The 21,766-nt window shown below is 42.1% G+C and overlaps 1 protein-coding gene across 1 annotated transcript in view; it reads right to left on the bottom strand.

Annotated features, from left to right (window-relative positions):
• FRYL (FRY like transcription coactivator) overlaps nt 1-21,766 on the bottom strand; it is a 321,897-nt gene that overhangs the window by 235,505 nt on the left and 64,626 nt on the right. The window contains exon 2 of the mRNA XM_074951439.1: nt 9,781-9,980. Coding sequence (XP_074807540.1) covers nt 9,781-9,980 — 200 coding nt within the window. The remainder of the gene's footprint in view (nt 1-9,780; nt 9,981-21,766) is intronic.

The raw sequence follows: 21,766 nt of genomic DNA, 5'->3' as shown, positions 1-21,766 counted from the left end.
TTTTCATGCACGTTGTAAGGAGAGTGGTCACTTTGGATAGGCTATTACCAGCAGGAGAGTGAGTTTGTGTGTGTGGTTTTTGGAGGGGGGTGAGGGAGTGAGAGAACCTGGATTTGTGCAGGAAATGGCCCACCTTGATTATCATACACATTGTGAAGAGAGTGGTCACTTTGGATGGGCTATTACCAGCAGGAGAGTGAGTTTGTGGGGGGGGGGGGGGGCGGAGGGTGAGAAAACCTGGATTTGTGCTGGAAATGGCCCAACTTGATGATCACTTTAGATAAGCTATTACCAGCAGGAGAGTGGGGTGGGAGGAGGTATTGTTTCATGGTCTCTGTGTGTATATAATGTCTTCTGCAGCTTCCACAGTATGCATCCGATGAAGTGAGCTGTAGCTCACGAAAGCTCATGCTCAAATAAATTCCTTAGTCTCTAAGGTGCCACAAGTACTCCTTTTCTTTTTGCGAATACAGACTAACACGGCTGTTACTCTGAAACCTGACAAATTATGTGAGTCCTGAATCTGACTTTGACACATGCTTGACCTAACATTACTAAGTTGGAGACTCTGCATTCAGGAGTAAGGGTATGCCTTACACTAGCACTTTTATTGGTATAACTTATGTAGCTCAGGTGTTTTTTAAAAAAAAAAACAAAAAACAAACGAACACACACACACCAAAAAAACCCACCACCCCTCTGAGCAACATAAGTTACACTGACAGAAGAACCGGTGTAGACAGTACTATGTCAGCAGGAGACGCTCTCCCACTGACATAGCTACCGCCACTTGTTGGAGGTGGTTTAATTATGTCTCCAGTCAGCATAAAGCAGCTACACAAGCACTCTTATCGACTCAGCTGTGTGGCTGTATCGCTGTGCCGCTGTAAGCTCGCAAGCGTAGACATGGCCTAAGCTGCTTCAGATACTTCTTCAATATAGCCTTTCAGAAGTGACCTTTATAAGATTCCTACAGTACCTCAAAAACTCTTTGCATGCCCAATATACTTTCTCTGCCTGAACTATTCTGTCCGAGAGCTCAGTGGGACAGAGACTGTCTCTCCTCACACGTCTATAAAGCAATGAGGCACACAATCTACACCAAAATTAGTACGTGACTTATCCACATTTGCAAGAAAGGAAGATCAGCGTGGTGCTAGAGAGGATACTCTTGGTCTGGAAGATGACTGGATTGTATTCAGTCTTATTTCGAACATTTACAAGATATGGGAACAGAGGACAAAAGATAACCCCAGAGTACAAGATTATATTCATTTGGGACCGTTGCTAATGTCATAACAGCAGCAGATGCCTGAAAGTAAATTTCAGTAAAAGGAGAAAATTAAAGATTGAGATTTTAATTGTCACTTTTCATTTACTGACATCCATGAAAGGCTGTAAAAGATCATTCACAATAAGGGTATTGTAACAGTCCTCTACTGACGTCAATAAGCTGTTATACTCTTTCACTGACTTCAATAAAAGATTGTGATCCACAATGAATAAACCAGTAACTAACATATTACATAATGATAATCCCATGTGTTGAGTATTCCATCAGTAAATGACAGTTGCTTACCCTACAGTAATTGTGGCTCTGCAAGATGAAGTTATCAGTGTGGATCCCACTGTAAGTGTGCATGCATCTCATGCATGCAAGGTCAGAATCTCTTCAATAGCAGTGTCCAATGGGGCCATGCATGTGCCCTGTGCCTCTTCCTGTGCAAGAGCATAAAGGATGGAGCAGTTACATTGCAACTCAGAAATGAATGTTAGCTGAGGACTCCTAAAGTGGGGATAGAGGCTGGGTTGTGGGATCCATACTTGAAAAAAAACAAAAACAGTAAGTGTGGGGCAAATACCCGTCCTCTCTTCATCAAATAGATATTAATGCTGATCCTACTGTAAGTAACTGACAAGCAGTATCTTATTCAGGAGGGTGGGCATCAGCTGCAACAGTCAAACAGAGACTGGAGTACAGCTTTTCTAAACTTTGCATACCAGTTAGCAGCCATTTCACAACATAATGCTTTACGAATGTTAGCGGATTGTTCCATGTAGCAGCCTTGCAGATTTGGGTTATTGGCAAGTTGCAGAGACATGCTCAGAATACTGCTTGACCTACGGTGGAATGAGCCCTAACTATCAGAGGGACATCAGCCACCTGGTAGCACAGAGAGATATACATTATCCATTTTGAAAGTCTTTGGGATGAAATGGCTTGACCCTTTGGAGTGGCCAGCCATAGCTAAAAATAGATGTTAAGACTGACAATGATTTGGTCCTGTCTATGTAATATCGGAGAGCTCTGGGTAAATTCTAGGTGTAGAGCTTTTTCTCCACTTGCACAGAACAGGGTTTTGGGAAGAACACAAGCAAGTTGATTGATCCAAATAGAATTCCACAATCACCTTGGGGAGGAATTTTGCATAATGTCTCAGTACCACTTTATAGCTATGAAATGAATTACATGGAGGTTCTGCCATGTGCACCTGCAGCTCACTAACTGTGAATCTGTGAAAGAGGATGCTGAGGTCCCACACTGGAGCAGGATCTTTAACCAGTGGGTAGGCATGCATAAGGCCATTAAGAAATTCAGATACCACTGCATAAGAGAAGATTGAAAAGGACTACCAGCGAATGATATGAAAATATTGCCGTCAGATGGACCTTAACTGAACTGAGAATCCAAAGTGTTTTAACTGCAGCAAATAGCCCAAAATCCTTGGTATCGGGATTGGTATTTTGCACCACATCTAGGCCATGTTGGGCTGTCCATATCAAGAACCTGTTCCATTTCAAGGAATAAGTTTTCCTCACAGATAATGCCATGCTCTGTGCCAGGATCTCCGAAACATGTGAGGGGCAGTCCACTTCCATGGCACTCAACCAGACAACATCCAGGCCATCAGCTGCAGAACTTTGGGTCTAGATGGAATACTGGACCCAGATCTTGCAATGTCAGGTCTGGCCAATCCAGGAGCCTTATCTGTGATTGTACAGACATCTGCAGTGAATCCATCAGCCAGAATGGTCTCAGCCATAGGGAACTATGAGGCAGAGTTTCACCTAACCTCATCTAGCTTTGGCAACCATCCTGAGGATTAATGTGATCAGTGGGAAGCTGTAAAGAAGGCCCTAATTCCATGTCAAAAGGAAGGCATCTGGTAGAGATCTCTGGATCACGCCTCCACTGGAACAGAAGTTTGGACATTTAGCATTGTTCCTAGTGGCAAACACCAGATTTTCCCATTGGTGGAATATCAAGCTGATGATGGATTCAGCAGTGACCACTCATAGTTGGTGACAGATTGCCTGCTTAGGAGGTCTGCCAGGTCACGGTTGTCTCCCAGGGCTGTTGGAGATATACAGTGTGGGGAGTATGATTGCGACAGCATGATCGCATCATTGCAAGAGGAGGCAGAGCGCAGTCACCCTTCTTGTTTAGGTAGTGCATTGTGGATGTACTATCTGTCAGTATTTGCACTACTGACTGTCTCAGGACTAGGAGGAATGTCATGCATGCCAATGTGATGGTTTTGAGCTCTAAGTTGTTTATGTATTTTTTAATTTCTTCCAAGAACCAAGCCTCTGGTATTTGCAGACGATCCATGTGGGCTCCCCAACTTGTACCAGAAAGGTCCATGACTAATGCTCTGGACAATAACAGCGACACAATGGCACCCCCTTTCTAAATGTTGTTGGGAAGCAACCACCAGATCAATTTTGCATGTGCATACGCAATGGAACCACAACTGACTTGCTAATCTGATGCATTGCAGGAAAGTACATCAAAGCTGAGCCAGAAATGTAGGGGCCCTAGCGAAGGCTAGAAAGCAATACATACACACAGATATATGGCCTAATAATGTAAGATAGGTCTGTACCACTGGATGTGAAATCACAGTCTTCATGAACGATCAGAGAGCAAGAACTCTGTCTTGAGATAACTAAGCCCTTGCTATAGTAGACTCGATTCTGGGTCCTATGAACTCCATCATCTGGGATGCAATAAAAGAGGAATTCTTGTTGTTCACAAGAAGGCCTAACGGGATGAACAGAAAGAGGGCACAGCTAAGGCTTGTCAAAACTTCCAGCTGTGATATGCCTCTGATCAGCCAGTCATCCAGATAAGACAGACAAATGGATGCCCTTCTTCTTTACGTGCACCAGTACCACAGCTAGGCATTTCATAAAGAATCAATGCTATAAAGAGCCCAAAGAGTAGTACCTTGTACTGATAGTGATTCCGTCTCATTGTAAATCTCAGGTACTTCCTATGGGCTGGGAGGATGCTGATGTGGAAGTAAATTGAAAGCAACAAACCAGTCCTAAGGTTGGGGGGATGGAATAGAGGAGGCAAGTATTATCATCCCATATGTGAGTTGGAGTATGTATTTGTTGAGTCTCCAGCATAGGATGAAGACCCCCCTTTTTCCTCTGGAATGAGGAAACATCAGGAACAGAAAACTTTTCCCCTATAATCCTGCAGAACCTCTTCTACACCTCTTGACAAAGTAACAAGGCCACTTCTGTTTCCAAAAGGCTTTCATGAGAAGGATTTCTGAAGAGGGACAGGGAAGAGAGGCAAGAGAATGAACTGGATGATGTAGCCATGGGCAATGGAGAGAAAAGGTGTGGCCTCCCTCTGAAACTGATGGGGAGAGCCGCCACCCATCCCCTGGTGCATGGAGCCAGGACTGCCAAGCAGAGGGGCGGGACAGGAAGTATATAAGGCAGGCCCTGCAGCTCAGTTGGGCTGAAGCCGCCGAGGGAGACAGACGCCTCCCACCCGCTGCTAGAGCGGGAGCCTGAAGAGGACCTCTACAGCGCTGAGGACTCACCAGGATTACCAGAGCTGCCAGCTGAGGACGCCAAGATGCTGGGATTGCCACTGGCGACATAACCCAGGGAGACTGAGGACAATCCCGAGGCACAGGTACACAATGAGGTGAGTGTAGGAAGTAGACCAGGGACACCCAACTATAGTCTAGTTGTGTTGTTGCCTGAATCCAGGTCAGCATGTTTCGGCTGCATCTCCACTGAAAGAGTGGTGGGACCATCTGCCACTGTTAGGCCCTGGGTTGGGACCCGGTGTAGTATGGTGGGACTGGGCTCCCCTACCCCTGCTACCAACCCACCCCTGTGGTGGCAGCCTCCCTACCTTAGGCCAAGAGAACTGTGCTTGTCTGCTGCCTCCCTGAGCTAAGATGTTAGGTGATAGACTGTTTGGTGCTCTGCCATGCCTGAGGGCCTGAGACCCCTAAACTATTTGGTGCTGTGCCCTGCCTGCATGCCTGAGCCCTAGACTGCTTGTTGCTTCACAATGCATGAGGGCCTGAGCTTGTTAGACCACTTGTTGCTCAGTCCTGCCTGAGGCCAGATCCCTGCCTGAACCACTTGCTGCCTGGCCCTGTTTAGAGGGCCAGGTCCACAGAGATTGCTAATCCCCCAGTAACCCTTGTCTTGCCAGAGGTCCGAGAGGGAGGGGGCTTGGTCTTCCTCCGAGGCTGATGGGGAAGTACGGCCACACACTCCTACAGGCAACAATGTCCACTACCCATTTGTCATCTGTGATGTCTATCCATGCCCGGTGGAAGGAGTCAAGGCAGTTTCTGAAGGTCAACTTTGGACTGGTTTTGGCATAGCTCTCACTCATCTTGTCAAACCCGCTACCTCTGGGAGGGAGGTTGGTGTGCAACAGAGCATGATGATGCGCACCTCCATGAACAGCAGAGTTGCTTTCTGGGTGGATGTTCATGGTGGTAACTGTGAGAGAAAGATGGCGTTCTCTGTTCCTGAGATGGTTGGTACTAGAAGGGTTTGCGGTAATGGGTACAAATGCCCAATGATCTGAGCGGTGCTCTAGATTCATGGAAGGAATGGAGTACCTCCTCCATTAGTGAACTAAATAAATTCATACTCTGAAAAAGAAAGTCCTCAATTGTCACCGGGACTTCCTTTGGTATTCTGGATGCCTGAAGCCAGGAGGCCCAGCACAATGTAACTGCTGTGGCCATAAAACATGTAGCTGTATTAGATTCATCCATTGCCACTTGTAGCGCTATCTTGGATACCATCTGCCACTCTTCCATCATGCCTTTTACTACTTCACAACTTTCCTGCAGTAGTCAAAATAGGAAAGGAGTCACCTCTCCCCAAATCAGAAAGTTTTATTTCATGAACAGCGCTTGATAATTCACAATGTGGAAATAGGGGGATGCTGAAGAGTAGAAGTTCTGGCCAAAATGATACATCTCCTAAGGTTCCTTATCTTGATGCCCTTGGTGGATCTGGTCTCCTCCTAGACCAGAGATGACAAGTGACCCCCAGTGTCAGATGAGCATAGAAGTGAAAGCAGCTCTTGGGCAAGAGCTGGTAGGGTTTTTTTTTCATCCATTTGAGGTCTGGGAGGATGTCTCTACTGGAGCTGAAGCTGCCTTCATGGATGCTCTAAGAGGTGCTGCTTGAGCTTTGCATCTCCAGATTTCCACGTGCGGAAAGAAAAGGAGTGGCAGATGGGATGTTCGTCAGAGGATGTTGTCATGTTTTCCTGGGATCTGTGCTATGCCCTAGCTTTTAAACAGCCCCTTGGAGAAAACCTTTCAGTGGGCGAGACCCCCCTCCACACCCCAGGTGTCCCCAGGTGTCCGTGTAGGACCCATAGCCTCACTGCCTCAGATACTGAGCACCTGGGCTCCTGCATTTCTGTTTCACACTGTGAACTCTGCCCAGTCAGTCCAACTGAGATAATCTCCTACTCTGAGATTTTTATACTCTTCAGGGATCAATGCTCCTCAGCAAGTATTTGCAGTGACACCAGGAAGCGTTTTCAAAACAGAGTAGAGTATTAGTCAACTAGACGTGATAAATCAACCCCCGATGGATCGATCGCTCCAGAGGAAAGTGTAGACATGCCCTAAGTCATCAGAGGGAGGACAGGGTTTAAATCCAGTGGGTTTTGAGTCTGCCATAGCTAAAGGTAGGTGTGAAGCACCTCACTCTGCTGTACTGGGGGGACCTCCTCCATCCATTCTAACTGCTTTCTTCTTCTCCCCGCAACTTTTCTTTTTGGAACACCCAAAAGCTAAAATGAAGCAACTAATAAAAAGGAGAAAAGAAGAAACATTTCTTCACTGAAATGAGTGCTGAAAAATCAGATGCAGGTCAGACACAACCCAGTTCCATCTTGCTGCACATGGAAAGAGGGAACTGAAGGAGGGTCAAGCCACTCTACCCCTTTATGCTCTCTCAAGTGCACTAACAGGTACAGGGTGCATGCTAGATGCTGCTATTCAAAAGATTTCGATCTCACGCACGCATGGCATATGCATAGCTACAATGGGATCCACATTAACATGTACTCAAAGAGGAATTAACTGTAGTTACCCTTTCCTTGTAACCTTAGGAAAAAAACAAATATTCATTTAAGACAAATATTTTATCAAGGACTTTGGTGAGGAATGTAGGAAATACTAAGTGCAAGTCTTGTTAAAAAAAAAAAAAAAAAAAGGTAAAAAAGTTATTATACATCCGGGAAAAAAAGCTATTTCCCGGGGCGGGGTAGCGTAGCTGGGAGGGGGGGGGAGGAGGGGAGAGCAGATCACTGATCACATCAAAAGTGGCACCTTAGGCACCGACTCCGTGGGTGCTCCGGGGCTGGAGCACCCACGGGGAAAATTTGGTGGGTGCAGAGCACCCACCGGCAGCTCCCCACCCCGCCCCCACCCCCAGTTCACCTCCGCTCTGCCCCCGCCCCTGAGTTACGCTCCGCCCCACTCTGCTTCTCCGCCCCTCCTCCCAGCTTCCCGCGAATCAGCTGTTCGCCTGGAAGGGCTGAGAAGCAGCTCAGACCCAGGCAGGCAGAGGTGGAGGTGAGCTGGGGCGGGGAGCGGTTCCCCTGCGCGCCCCCCCGGGTTACCTACTGAGGCGCGGGCGGCCCTCCTCGTGCCCCTGCCAGCCCAGCTCACCTCCGCTCCGCCTCCTTGGGCCTGAGCGCGAAGCCACTGCTTGCTTCTCAGCCCTCCCAGGCTTCCTGTGTGAACAGCTGATTTGTGGGAAGCCCGGGGGGGTTGGAGAAGCAGAGAGGGGTGGAGCGTAACTCTGGGGTGGAGGCGGAGCAGAGGTGAGCTAGGGCCAGGGGCAGGGCGGGAAGCTGCCAGTGGGTGCTCTGCACCCACCAAATTTTCCCCGTGGGTGTTCCAGCCCTGGAGCACCCACGGAGTCGGCGCCTAAGGCGCCACTTTTGATGTGATCAGTGGGGGGAGCGGCTGCTCCCCCTGCTCCCCCCCAGCTACGCTACCCTGGTTCTAAAAGGGCTTCTAAATTTAACAACCAGTTCCAATTAACCGGTGCAAACCAGCTTCAGCTCACCACTGCCCATCACTTTGGTATCTTTACAAAATCATAAATACTAACAAAAGGTCTTTCTTTATTGCTCATAAAAAACAGAAATAATTCAGTCTAAGAATGGAGGTAAAAGAATCATAGTAGGAGCCTTAAGACATTCAATGTGGGCAATTCTTCTCAGCTCCCCACCTGTGCAACCTTGATTCAGCCCCCTGCAGCCTTTGTAGTATGTTGCAATCTTTAATTACATAATTACATACTAATTTCTTCACAGAACCCCTGCCTCCTTCAGTGCACAGGATGACTGTGCACAATAGTAAGAATTGTAAATGATGCCGTAGGAACTCTGTTGTAAATGTTGTCTGTAGGACCCCAGCCTCACTCGTTGCAGAAGCTGGAAGGTGCATAGTGAATGAGGTAGGGGACTGCAAGAAGAGGGACTCATAGTTATGTCAATTGAATGCTACCCAGGAGAACTGGATTTCCAGAACAAAGCCAGGTTCCCTGACCGAGACATGAGGCCATCTTAGTAAATATTAGGACAATAAGTAAGAGGTAACAACACAGGGTCAAAAGAGTTAAGGAGTTGAATGAAGGCAAGAACATTAAAAAATTACACCATCATATAGTAGGCTAGCATATATATGCTGGTGGCTACACTTTTTTTTTTTAAAACAGTAGTATTATTTTTGATTTAATGCAAGCCTCCAATTAAGTCCATGTAACCAAAGAACAGATGCACTACACATTTATCCGTCATGCTCATAGAGATTGCCACCACAGTTTGGTGTGTTCCTATCTCCCGTTCAGTTTTAAGAAAGCAAGTCACTCAACCAGCTACACAGTTTTCATTGGACAATTAGTTTTCAAACAGACAGGAATTAAGTAATTCCAGATACCCCAGGTTAAATGTTCTGTTTGTTTATTTCAGCATCCGCACATCTGAATCTTTAAACAGGTTTTTGGGGTTGAATTCATTTACAATATACATTGGTCAGCCACTCTCTTGTCCAGCTGCCAGAGCCACTGCTACTCAGAAAAAAACCAAAACTCAGCTTTAACATACATTTTCAAAACATTCTTCAAAAGGAATTTCAGGAAGAAAAATGTCAGGCAGTGTTAATGTAAGATTGCTTTTTTGTTCCATTCTGCACTTTTACAGGACTTATAAATACTAAGGGGTTTTGTGTCAATATGTATTCTGGATCCTTAGCAACAGTTTTAGTGAAATGCAGTTAAAAAAAATCCAGTTAGCAACCCTGTTGGCACAGGGCTTTTCAAACCTACCCTCCAAATGACAACCACTATGAAAATTCTTCAACTACAGTATCAGTTCCAGTTCTACATTCATCATTTTTTAATAAACTTCTAGTAAGATATTAAATTTCAGACAAACGAGCAATTTAATTGCTACTAAAACAAATGACTCACCAAGGGTTCAGCCATTACAACTTCAATTTTCTTTTCAGCTTGAACAGCAAACTCGGCAAAGAGGCTCTTGATGACATACTCGCCAGGTTTGACATCCGGGTCAATAGTAATGTTAGACATGATGATGCTTCTCTTTTCCAATGCGGAACTGATGTTGGGAGAAACTCTACGTTTACTTACACTGCTGGTGGGTGCTGAGGCTATAGAGAAAACAAAACCCAAAATTAGTAATAAAGCAATAGACTATCAAGATTTTAAGCACACCATACTACACACAGCACTTCAGGAAACTAGAAATAGAAAAATATTACCTCTATCCTCCACTAAGATTTTCAATTTGTATAATATTAATTTGATTCAAATAAGGGAGTAAGGAAAATATAACTTCTCATTTTTACCACTGAAATGTAAAATCACTCAAAAGGGACACTCAGAATGGTTGAGGGTTACTGGACTGGATGACTCAGGTGACCAATAAAGGATACCAAGTAAAACTTTGAATATCTCCAGTGAAAGCAATTCCCTAGTATTATTGTATATACTCATTCATAAGCGGTCACTTTTAACCATACATGTGACTTGCCAAATTTATTATTTCCCTCCCCAAACTCTCCTAAATGTAAGTTTGTTTGTGTTTATATGAGGTATCTAAAATTAAATGCAATATTTCAAATGGGGTCATACTAACACAGATTTTTATTGTTATTTAACACTTATATGCCAAATAGAGCAGATACCTACACTGCTTGTTTTGCACAAAATCAGCCAAATTTATCTCTGAAGAGTCCCTTGAAATTAGACTTTCACTAGGGAAAAAAACTGGCCCAATACTTCTATTAGTATATGCCAAGACAGCAGCTTTTTTTTTTTTTTTGGCAACAGAGTTTCAGTGATGACCAGAAACTTTTGTCTGCTATTATTTCATAAGCTGTATATCCTTATTTTGTATTTGTGCATTTGATTAAGAACAGCCATTCTGGGTCAGACCAATGGTCCATCTAACCCAGTACCCTGTCTTCTGACAGTGGCCAATGCCAGGTGCTTCAGAGAGAATGAACACAACAGGCAATCATTAAGTGAACTACACCTGTCATCCACGCCCAGCTAGGGACACACAGAGCATGAGGTTGCATCCCTGACCACCTTGGCTAATAGCCACTGACGGACTTATCCTCCATGAACTTCGTTTTTGAACCCAGTTGTACTTTTGGCCTTCACAACATCCCATAGCAATGAGTTCCACAGGTTGACTCTGCGTTGTATGAAGAAGAACTTCCTTCTTTTTGTTTTTCAACATGCTGCCTATTAATTTCATTGGGTGACCCTGGTTCTTGTGTTATATGACAGAACACACACACACTTATTCACTTTCTCCACACAATTCATGATTTCATAGACTTCTATCACATTACTCCTTAGCCATGTCTTGTCCAAGCTGAAAAGTCCCAGTCTTTTTAATCTCTCCTCACATAAAACCTGTTCCATACCCTTAATCATTTTTGTTGGTTTCTTCTGTACCTTTTCCAATTCTAATATATCTTCTTTGAGATGGGGCAACCAGAACTGTACACAGTATTCAAGGTGTGGGCATACCATGGACTTATATAGTGGCATTATAATAGTTTCTGTCTTATTATCTATTCTTTTCCTAATGGTTCCTAACATCCTGTTAGCTTTTTTGATTGCCACTGCACACTGAGCAGATGTTTTCAGAGAACTATCTACAGTGACTCCAAGATCTCTTTCTTGAATGGTGGTAATTAATTTAGACCTCAATTTTGTATGTGTAGTTGGGATTATATTTTCCAATGTGCATTACTTTGCATTTATCAATATTGAATTTCATCTGCCACTTTATTGCCCAGTCACCCAGTTTTATGAGATCCCTTTGTAACTCTTCAGAGTCTGCTTTGGGTTTAACTATCTTGAGTAATTTTGTATTGTCTGCAAATTTTGCCACCTCACTGTTTACCCCTTTTTCCAGATCATTTATGAGTATGTTGGACATCACTGGTCCCAGTGAAGATCCCTGGGGGGAACACTATTTACCTCTCTCCTTTCCAAAAAGTAACCATTTACTCCTAACTCTGTTTCCTGTCTTTTAACCAGTTACTGGATTAATGTGAATTTCTCCCTATGCAAGTTTCTCTAAATTATTCTTTATTTAAACTAATTCTAAATATTTCAGACCAGTTTGTTTCTTTTGCAAAGTTTTAATTTTGATTTTAAACACTTGCCTACAAGTTAACTAATTCTATGAGCTTTTTATCATCCACATCTTTAACTAGAGTGTATTCTTTTTCTTCTTTGAAGCCATTAATGAAAATACTGATTACTACTGGGGCTAGACTTTTTGGTAACCCACTTAATAGCTTCTTTCTATGTGACTCAACAACTAGTAACTACGGTACTCTGTCCAATTTCAGTAAATTACATTTCTATGTAATCCACACTTCTGACTGCTTCAGTATGCTACTATTATCAGATAATGAATTCATTTCACACAGCCTGGTGTAAAGCTATCTCAGGCAATTTCCTATTCAACTAGTATTCACATTACAATACATCAACAAAACTTACATTAATTAGCAAACTTTTTGATAAATTCAATATTCGGCACACATACAAACATACTTCTTCAATACATACAACTACATCTCTCTTATTAGCAAGATTTTAAAAGCACTCCTGAAAGCCATAATTATTTAGTAATTCTTAAAAAATATATGACAACCATGTTCTGTGTCTGAAGTGACTGGTTTTATAACTGGGATTATATAACGAATGCTGCTAGTGCATAAATGAGGAAGTAAACAAAAATAACCACAGTAAATTTCAGCTCTCTTAGAAATAGAGAGGAAAAAATAAGCCAAGTGGGGAAAAAAAGGATGACATTGTTAGGAAACAAGTGTTATTTTCAAGTATTTAAGTGCATTCCTAACAATGACCAGATGGAAAAAAAACCTTTAAATAAACTGTGACAATAATGCTCTTTTAGGCTTATATGGTTATTAGGGAGGGTTTTTCCCTCTTTAAAAAATTAGAGCTTAAAGTATGGAAAATAATACTGTATGACCTTCAAAATAAAAACTACAGAAGTTGCAGCAGCTATACTTTTTAGTGAGATTCAATATTCAACACCCCAAAGAAAAAAAGCATTCATGAGAAATTTAATTTATAATCTTCATTTTAAGGGTCTTGGTCATTTTACATAAATTCTTATCAGACTAAACTATTAAGTTAAAGACTAAAGAAGAAATGTGGTGTTAACTTTATACTGTAAGTCAAAGAACCCATTCATATGAATTTTTTCTTAATTCAGTGCAGGTGAAAGGTACAAGGTTGACACCAATAAAGAATAAGAATCTGTGAGAATGCCAATATCACAAGCAAAATTACTTCAGCAAACTCCAAGGAATCTTTTCAACAAATGCCATCGTTCTAAGGTAGCGGTCCCCAAACTGTGGGGCGTGCTCCCTAGGGCGGTGCAGAGGAAAGTTCGGGGAGCACGGCGGGGGCAGGGAGAGAGCGCCGCCCAGCCCTGCTCTGCTCTTCCCCCAGCTCTGCTTCAGCCCTTCCCCCGGTCCCAGCCCCCAACCACAGTTGTGGTCCCAATATCAGTGTTGTTCCAACATCAGTTCCAGGAAGCAAAACTAAAACAGCAAAGCCCAAGCCAGAGTTATCAATGACATCTTGGTTCCTGACCTGACTGACTGTCAATGTGAATGATCAGAGGGAAAATACAGAAGTATACACCAACTCTCCCTCAGAATATAAATCAGAGACTATTCTGCACTCTCTTTGAGGAAAAGCTTTAGTTAGGGTTTACCCCACTTGAAGAACAGATGATGAAAGACAGAGTGCTTGAGAGACTGCTTATGCCATTGACTGAAAATCCTATTCTGTTTTCTCCCGTAGGTGAAGAGCTCTTGGAGTGATCTGATGGTGGATGCTGTACTCCTTCAACAAAACAGTTTCCTAACATAGCGGGCTGCACTGAGCATCACGTTAGGAGTTGGTGTAATACATAATCTTAGTCTGTCAGGATTAGGACATGTTTCGATTTCATTAATGGGAAAAAGCTATACAGGCTACATAAATAAATCTCAACTGCAGAACACTGATGTGGAGCTTCATCTCCAGTAGAGTCCACAAACTTTAAATAGTGCAGTGAGCTAGATAAGCCTCCAGCCCACTGTAGATAGTGTCGCAGAAGGCAAATGACATAAGAAGAGAACTCCTGACAGCCAAATTCCTGCTTCACCTCATTCCCACCCGCAACATTCTTGAATATTCTGTATCATTGTAGCTCAGATACCCATAGCAACAAGACTTCTGGGCACCAAAGCTTTGGCTCTTCCAGGAGAGGAGAAACAATTGAAAGATCCCTACTAGGCTGAAGCCACCAACACTGACAGATGCACAGCTGGAACTGGTTCCTGACTCCTCATGATGTTGAAGGGAGAATCTGCAGGGGCCATTGCTGGAACCTCTACACACCTCTGTGACGATGACAGAGACGTCAAGGAACATCTCACCTAAGTACCTTTATTGCAGGAAGAAAGTGTGTCTTAAAGCTTTGGTACTCTCACTATGAAGGAAGAGGAAGGACCTATCAGAACTGTACCTTCATTTCTTCTTCTAGCCAGAAAACAAATCTGGATGGTGAGACACCCATGTCAAATTCAAACCTTTAGCCCTCTTAGCATAGTTCAGTACTGTAGGGCTCCAGACAACTACTTTCATACCCCTTTTCAACACGACCAGATTAGCCTCAGCAAAGAATTGCTGAAGCTACATTTTATGACAGGTTTCAGAGTAGCAGCCGTGTTAGTCTGTATTCGCAAAAAGAAAAGGAGTACTTGTGGCACCTTAGAGACTAACAAATTTATTTGAGCATAAGCTTTCGTGAGCTACAGCTCACCACAAGTAGTCCTTTTCTTTTTACATTTTATGAGTGGATCTTCAGAGTTCAGATGGCCATCAAGGGTGCTAGACACTCAGTACTGAACTGTCAAGTTAGACAAGAGTGGGGATTGGGACTGTTAGACTGCTTTTGCCAGGCCTAAAGTCACTTTGGCAAACAGACCTCAACAGTCCAGTTGCTTCTTGAAGTCAATGATGTCTGAAGAGACATCACCATAAGTAGACATTTGAGGTAGCTCTCCCAATACTTCAGCTGGAGAAGACTATCAGATCTAACACATCAGCACTGCGACTTTCTCCCTAATACTAGGGGAACCAAACATGGGTGTCTAATGGACATCACAACATTAAGTGGAAGGACTCCAAAGACTCAAGATACAAAGAGTAGCTTTTCAATGGGGCCGGGGGCGGGGGGGATGGAATCAGCCTAATGGGACCAACATTAGGGAAAAGGGAAGCAACTAAAGAGGCCCAAGCCTCCAACAATGCATGGTATGGCATAGACACTAACATTTATTGTTGTTTTTTAAAAGAAAAAACTGATTAAATAAAAAAAAGCACCCCCCCCCCTTAAAAAAAAAAAACAATAAGAGAATCATCAGGGATACCAAGTGTGCTCTGAACTCAATGCACCTTCAAAGGTCAAAAAGAAATTAGGGGCAATTAGGGCCACTCTCCCCTCATTTCATACACTCAGAACTCTGCATCATGTAAGGATAAGTGGCCCTAACAGACATTCTCTAGAAAATTCAAAGTACCAGGGGCATTTTTTCCCTAAAAACTGGCAATTCTCAAAGGAGAATATAATCATTTGTTGGAAGTGTTCAGTTCGATTTTTCTTAGTTTATATAATCAAGCTATTATTTCTTGGAACCTTTTTTTCGTTGCAACTGTTTAAAAAATAAACTTCCAAGCTCCTAATGATTCCATCTGCTACAGGAACTAAATGCAAAGATAGAATGCAGACCCTTTCCCTCTGAAATATGTTGTAAATGAAAGGCACATTAAAGGACCAAATCCTTGCTTTGAAATTTACGAGACTATATTTTGAAAACGATTCTCAAAATACATATTAATTTCAAAAGAACTAACAGAAGCAGAACTGAAAAATTCCTTTGGCCTCAAAAGTTTAAAACCTGATTAGTTGTGAAACTTGAGGCATGGAGCTTGTTGTTACCTTTCAGTCAGTTCTCTAACTGCCAGAACAGCTGCACAGGAACTGACTTGTAAAAGGTATACATGTTTTGTACACTGTGAAATGAGAGGTGTAGAGAAGAAACTGAGTTCTGATGTGCATATGTATCAAAAGCATTATTATATTTTATATTAATATAGTGACTTTTGAGACAATTTTAAAGTTGCTTTCAACACTCCGGAAAGTATTTAATATTACAATCATTTAAAATGGAAGCACAGGCAAGTTAAGTGACTTTCAGTCACACAGCAAGTTAATGTCAGAGCCTGGAATAGAATCTCAAAGTCCTGACTCCGAGATTATCTCTAATTATTGATCTATTGGTTCAAATAAAATGACAGAATACACCCTTTTCCTATTCAATGTGCAATCTGGGTGGTGTACAGAGAATGAAGCACTGCTAAATATAATTCTCCTCGTTTAATATAGGCTCCCATGCCCTATTCATTGCATGCCATGCAATATAAACAAGGGAGTACTGATAGCAGTAAGGAGGTGATTTTACCTCTGCAGACAGCATTGGTAAGACAGATACTGGAATACTGCATATTGTTCATACTACTATTGCTCAATTAGATTATCCTGAATAAGGGGAATATCTCTTATTGATTTAACATATAAAATATCAAAAGGAGCCTGGGTCAAAGATATTACCTGAACGCGTGTGTCAATTTGGAATTTTTGGTGACTTTGGCTGTTCAGCTTGGGGAACCCAAACAAATGTGAGAAGAAAAATGGACATTTCAGAATGCAACATTTTTAAATGTTTGCCTACAGACGACAGTAACATCTTTCTTTTAAGATTACACTGAGAATGTAACTATCTTATCTTCAGTAAAAATCCCAATGCAACTTACAGTCACTACTGATGATCCCAAAATGTATGACATTGTTAATTGTTCAAATTGCTGGTTCTCATCTCATATATAGTAATGTTTATGTTCTATGTGTTATGAAAAACTAATAAATAAGTTTTTAAAATTTCTGGGGAGGAGAGGAGGCAGGAGTCTGTGTGTCTGCTTATTAATAATAAATACAACAGATTCTAAGGCTAATTTATAATCTATTACTAGATTTCTTAACTGTGTTAAGCAGCATGATTATTTCAGATATTTATATTAAATTATATCCATTTAGTATTGAATAAAAGTCATGAATTTAAATTTTGATATGTCTGCAAAAAATATGGATTTTAAACTGCATATTCAAAGGCATCTCATTATAAAAGAAGTAATATATCCCTCTCTCTGTGGCTCTGCTGCCACCAAATTTGAAAAACTGTATGCCATTCTGGGTAACTCATTATCTAAGAAAAAAGAAAAGGAGGACTTGCGGCACCTTAGAGACTAACAAATTTATTTGAGCATAAGCTTTCGTGAGCTACAGCTCACTTCATCCGATGTACTGAGCTATAGCTCATGAAAGCTTATGCTCAAATAAATTGGTTAGTCTCTAAGGTGCCGCAAGTCCTCCTTTTCTTTTTGCAGACACAGACTAACACGGTTGCTACTCTGAAACCTGTCATTATCTAAGATATATTAAACTACTTCATACGAAAGGTCAAGTATGCAACAGACTACACGATGATAAACAAAATATTGGCTACAATTTTGTTCCAATTCCAAATTTGTCATTCTTTGTCCTACTAGCAAAAGTACATCTCTTGTCCTAGCAAGAATTACTGCTTGTGCTACTACACTGATCAGATTCTACCAATGATACCTACAAAATTTCTCTGATACTCTTAAAATAAGGAGAAAAGTTATGTCAAGTACCAAATGTGTTTAAAAGTATTACATTACTACAGAATGAAATCTGGAATTAAAACCATATCACTCACAATAGTATAAAAAACAAAATACTACATTCACAGTTCTTTGAACACACTGAACATTATTCATTTAAACAATGTCCTGTTTGTTTATTCTGTTTTCATGATCTAACATTGTGAGCTGCTATGTGGGAAAGCTGTGAGCAAGTGCCCCTATCGTGCTGTAGAAAGTATCTGTAAAACAGCATTGTTTTGGTTGCTAGGGACACTCCAAATTGTTTAGATAATTTCAGGGAACAGTAAAAATATAAAAGATAACTAAACATACATATATTGTATGTTTAGGTTTCAGAGTAGCAGGTTCAAGGACAAGGCAAAGTTTGTACCTTGGGGAAGAAGTTTTTAACCTAAGCTGGTAAGAATAAGCTTAGGGGGTCTTTCATGCAGGTCCCCACATCTGTACCCTCGAGTTCAGAGTGGGGAAGGAACCTTGACATGGTACAATATATGGTACACTAAAGACCCCCTAAGCTTATTCTTACCAGCTTAGGTTAAAAACTTCCCCAAGGTACAAACTTTGCCTTGTCCTTGAACCTGCTACTCTGAAACCGAAACATACAATATATCCTTAAGATCAAAAGGCAAGGCAGGCTATTAGTAAGTTAAAACTTAAAGCTAAATTGTTATATTTTAAACTTAAGAAATACACCATTAACATTTTAGCGTTTGCTATCAGTTTATATTTTAATCAAGATCTTGTAAGACCAAAATGAGGCAATACCTTTAATATTAAGATTTGTGAGCATGCTTTGCAGTCTCCTTCTCCCATGTACAGCACCAATTCAGTAATATATTTGAGCGCAAGATTAATCCCACCAATTTCAATGGAACTACTACATGCTTAAAGATAGGAATGAGCTTGAGTACCTTGCTGAATCAGGACCTATGCCTGCTCAGTTCTTATGACCAGGCAGGCAGAAATATAAATAACCCATTAATGGGAGCAGTCCTCTTGGCTACTGCTATGTATAATAGCCAGTATTGCTAACCTCTAAAGATCAAAAATCTTGAATCAGAGCGCAGAAAGTCATGTGATTAGTTAGGCCAATCATGAGTTTTTATATACATCATCAAACCATGTTTTCTAGTCTGCCTTTTGACTTTTTAACTCCGTCTACTCTTCTAGCTACGTGTGAGAGATAATTTCAGGTTCAAAAGTCAACCTTTAATGCATACAAAAACTTATCTCCTTGGCTGCTCAGATGGAGACTCCACCTACCTTCTCCTCACCTCTAAGTTAGGGAAACTGGCAAATATTTCCTATTACTGTCTTGACTCCACTCCTCCCCTGCCTCACTGCCATCCAGGGCTTCTCCTCGACCTGGATCCCAAGTACACGAGCCCCTTGAACTACAGAGTGGCAGCCATTTTGCCTGTGAGCATGGCTTCAATCTCACTGAAAATGGGGGGAAGTTGCAACCAGTTTTATTAAGGGGCAGCTTTCTTTCCACATGCAGATAGACTGTAGAGAAATGGCAGCCATTTTTCTGTCTTTATCCCATTTGACAGCATTTTGAAGAAGAGAAAATGTGTAAGCTGGCAGCCTTTCATTATGTTTTCATGAGAGAGGGGGGAAAAAAGAAAAAAAATCTAAAACCAGTTGGCAATAGCGAATACCTAACTGATCACAAGAAGGGGTCACATCGAGCTGTTCATGAAAAAATGTTTACCTTTCCCCAGATAGATCTGTGGCAGGAAATTTGAGAATTTCAGGAACTCTGATGTTAACCTTTTGGAGGTGCCTTCCGACCTTTCGCTCGAGTGGGCAGAGCTTCAAGGCTTATAATACAAAACACTGTCTAGAAAAGTAAGTTCTCCTTGTCAGCCTATGCTCATCGACAGCTCAGAATCCTACTTCCAGGACTCTGAAATTTAACCATGTTCTCAGCCTCACACGTACTTAGTCAGCACATTATATCCAGTGTTTACTGTATTAATTTAACTTTTGTTTATATAAAATGTATGTGTATGCATTTGACCCTTCTAGCATGTTGAATGTAGCAATTGCAATCTATAGTCATTTTAAATTAAGATAAAATGTAATAAAGTAAGCTTAAATAAAAATGTACAGATCCAGCACAATGTAGCCCCAATCATGACTGCTTCCTCTACATACTACTATAATATAAATGTATAACAACAACAAAATTAAACAAATCCCTGACCAGGTAAAACAAAATGACATGGAGTTCTTATTGAGGCCCTTTGTATATGCAGAGAAATGTTTTAATTAGTGTTAAGCTAGTTTTTATAAAGTACTTCAAAGATAAAAGGCATTATAAAATACATCATCCCCACCAAAGCAGATCTCCATCAGCAGGACACCCCTTACATTGCAAGTGTGGCTCTCAACACGACACCTAGACATCGCCCCCAAGGAAGCTGGACTACTGATATCTCAGCCCATTCCAGGTCCTCCAACAGATTAATCTGGTGGCCTTCAAACTCCAGCTATCCAATATGCCGAAGGTGCATCCAGTGTTCCATGTTTCCATACTGAAGAAGTACAATGACTCTTCCCCTGGACAGATACAGCCATCTCCTTCTCCCTTCACGATCCAAGGGCAAGAAGAATACCTGGTGAGGCAGATCTTGGATTCCAAGGGAAGCCCACGAACCTCGTTGACTAGGAAGATTCTGGTTCAGATGATCACTCGTGGGAGCCAGTCGGCAACATACATATACCCGACCACCTATTTCAGGAACTCCATTGGTCATAACCCGACAAACTAGGCCCAAAGACATCTTATAGGCATCTTTTGAAGGAAGGGGGGGGGGGGAAGGATGAGATGAGTTATCTGAGCCTGAACCCGCTTAAACCTGGTAAGTCATCCCTGAGTCAGAGAGCGTGATGAATCATCAGAGGCAATTATCTGTAGGTCTTCTCCATGCAAGTCTACCAGAGTTCAGCCAACCACAGGCAAGGCTCTACCTAGATGATCCCAAAGCCAGTATATAGGCTCCTAAGGGAAGGAGCCTCTCCAGCCTGCTCAGTGTCACTACCTAGCCAGGAACAGTATTGCCAGTAATTTCAATAGACTGCCCTTGCTCCTGCTCCAGCCTCTCCAGCTCCATTCTGTGCCTATTTCCATGTTAGCCAGACCCTATTCCAGCCTGCATGTGCTCCTGCCTCAACAAACCACCTGCTGATTCTGATAACTTGCCATTTATTATACTATGACTGTCTGGGAAGGGAGTAGTTTTCAATAGCATGCATAGGTAGCCTACTTTCTTGGTGGCAAAAGAGGATAACATGAAATCACAAACAATTCAAATTTGGGGAATTCTACCAATTATGACTGGGTGTACTGACTAAATCAACCTGCATGTCACCTTTACAACCTGCATGCCACCTTTACAACCTGCATGCTATGCTTACCTTCGAAATAACGTGAAACATTGGAGACAATGAATTCTAAACATCAGACCCCATAAATGCTTAGTAAAATATAATACTTGAATATTATGTAACACCATATATTTTGGAAAAGTATCTAATGCTCAGGCTCATTATTATTCACATACCATATGTACTCGTTCGTTTATAAGCCGACCCCCCTCCCCCAAGATGGATAGGTAAAAATAATAAAAACAGTCTGACCCTTTCATACGCCGATCCGATATTTCAGGGGTTGGCAAACTTTGGCTCCCGGCCTGTCAGGGTAAGCCCCTGGCGGGTCGGGACGTTTTGTTTACCTGGAGCATCTGCAGGCATGGAGCCCCTTCCTGCAGCTCCCATTGGCTGGGAACGGCAAACCGCAGCCACAGGGAGCTGAGGGGATCCATGCCTGCAGATGTTCCAGGTAAACAAAACGACAATGTATTAGATATTCAATTCAATGATTTCATAGAGCTTAAAATCATCACATTTTGGTGTAGGCCCGTTTATAAGCCGACCCCCGCTCATTGATGAGTCACTTTTTTACCAAAAATATTTGGCTTATGAACGAGTACATACAGTATAAATATTTTTCCCTGTGTTTTGTTTTAAAGCCAGAAGGAAACACCCCTTATAGAGCAGCATGAGCCCTATT

Source organism: Natator depressus, chromosome 4 (assembly GCF_965152275.1).
Source record: "Natator depressus isolate rNatDep1 chromosome 4, rNatDep2.hap1, whole genome shotgun sequence".
In the NCBI taxonomy this organism is placed as follows: domain Eukaryota; kingdom Metazoa; phylum Chordata; order Testudines; family Cheloniidae; genus Natator; species Natator depressus.
Note: the sequence above shows the minus strand (reverse complement) of the source record. Positions and strands in the feature narration are given on the sequence as shown.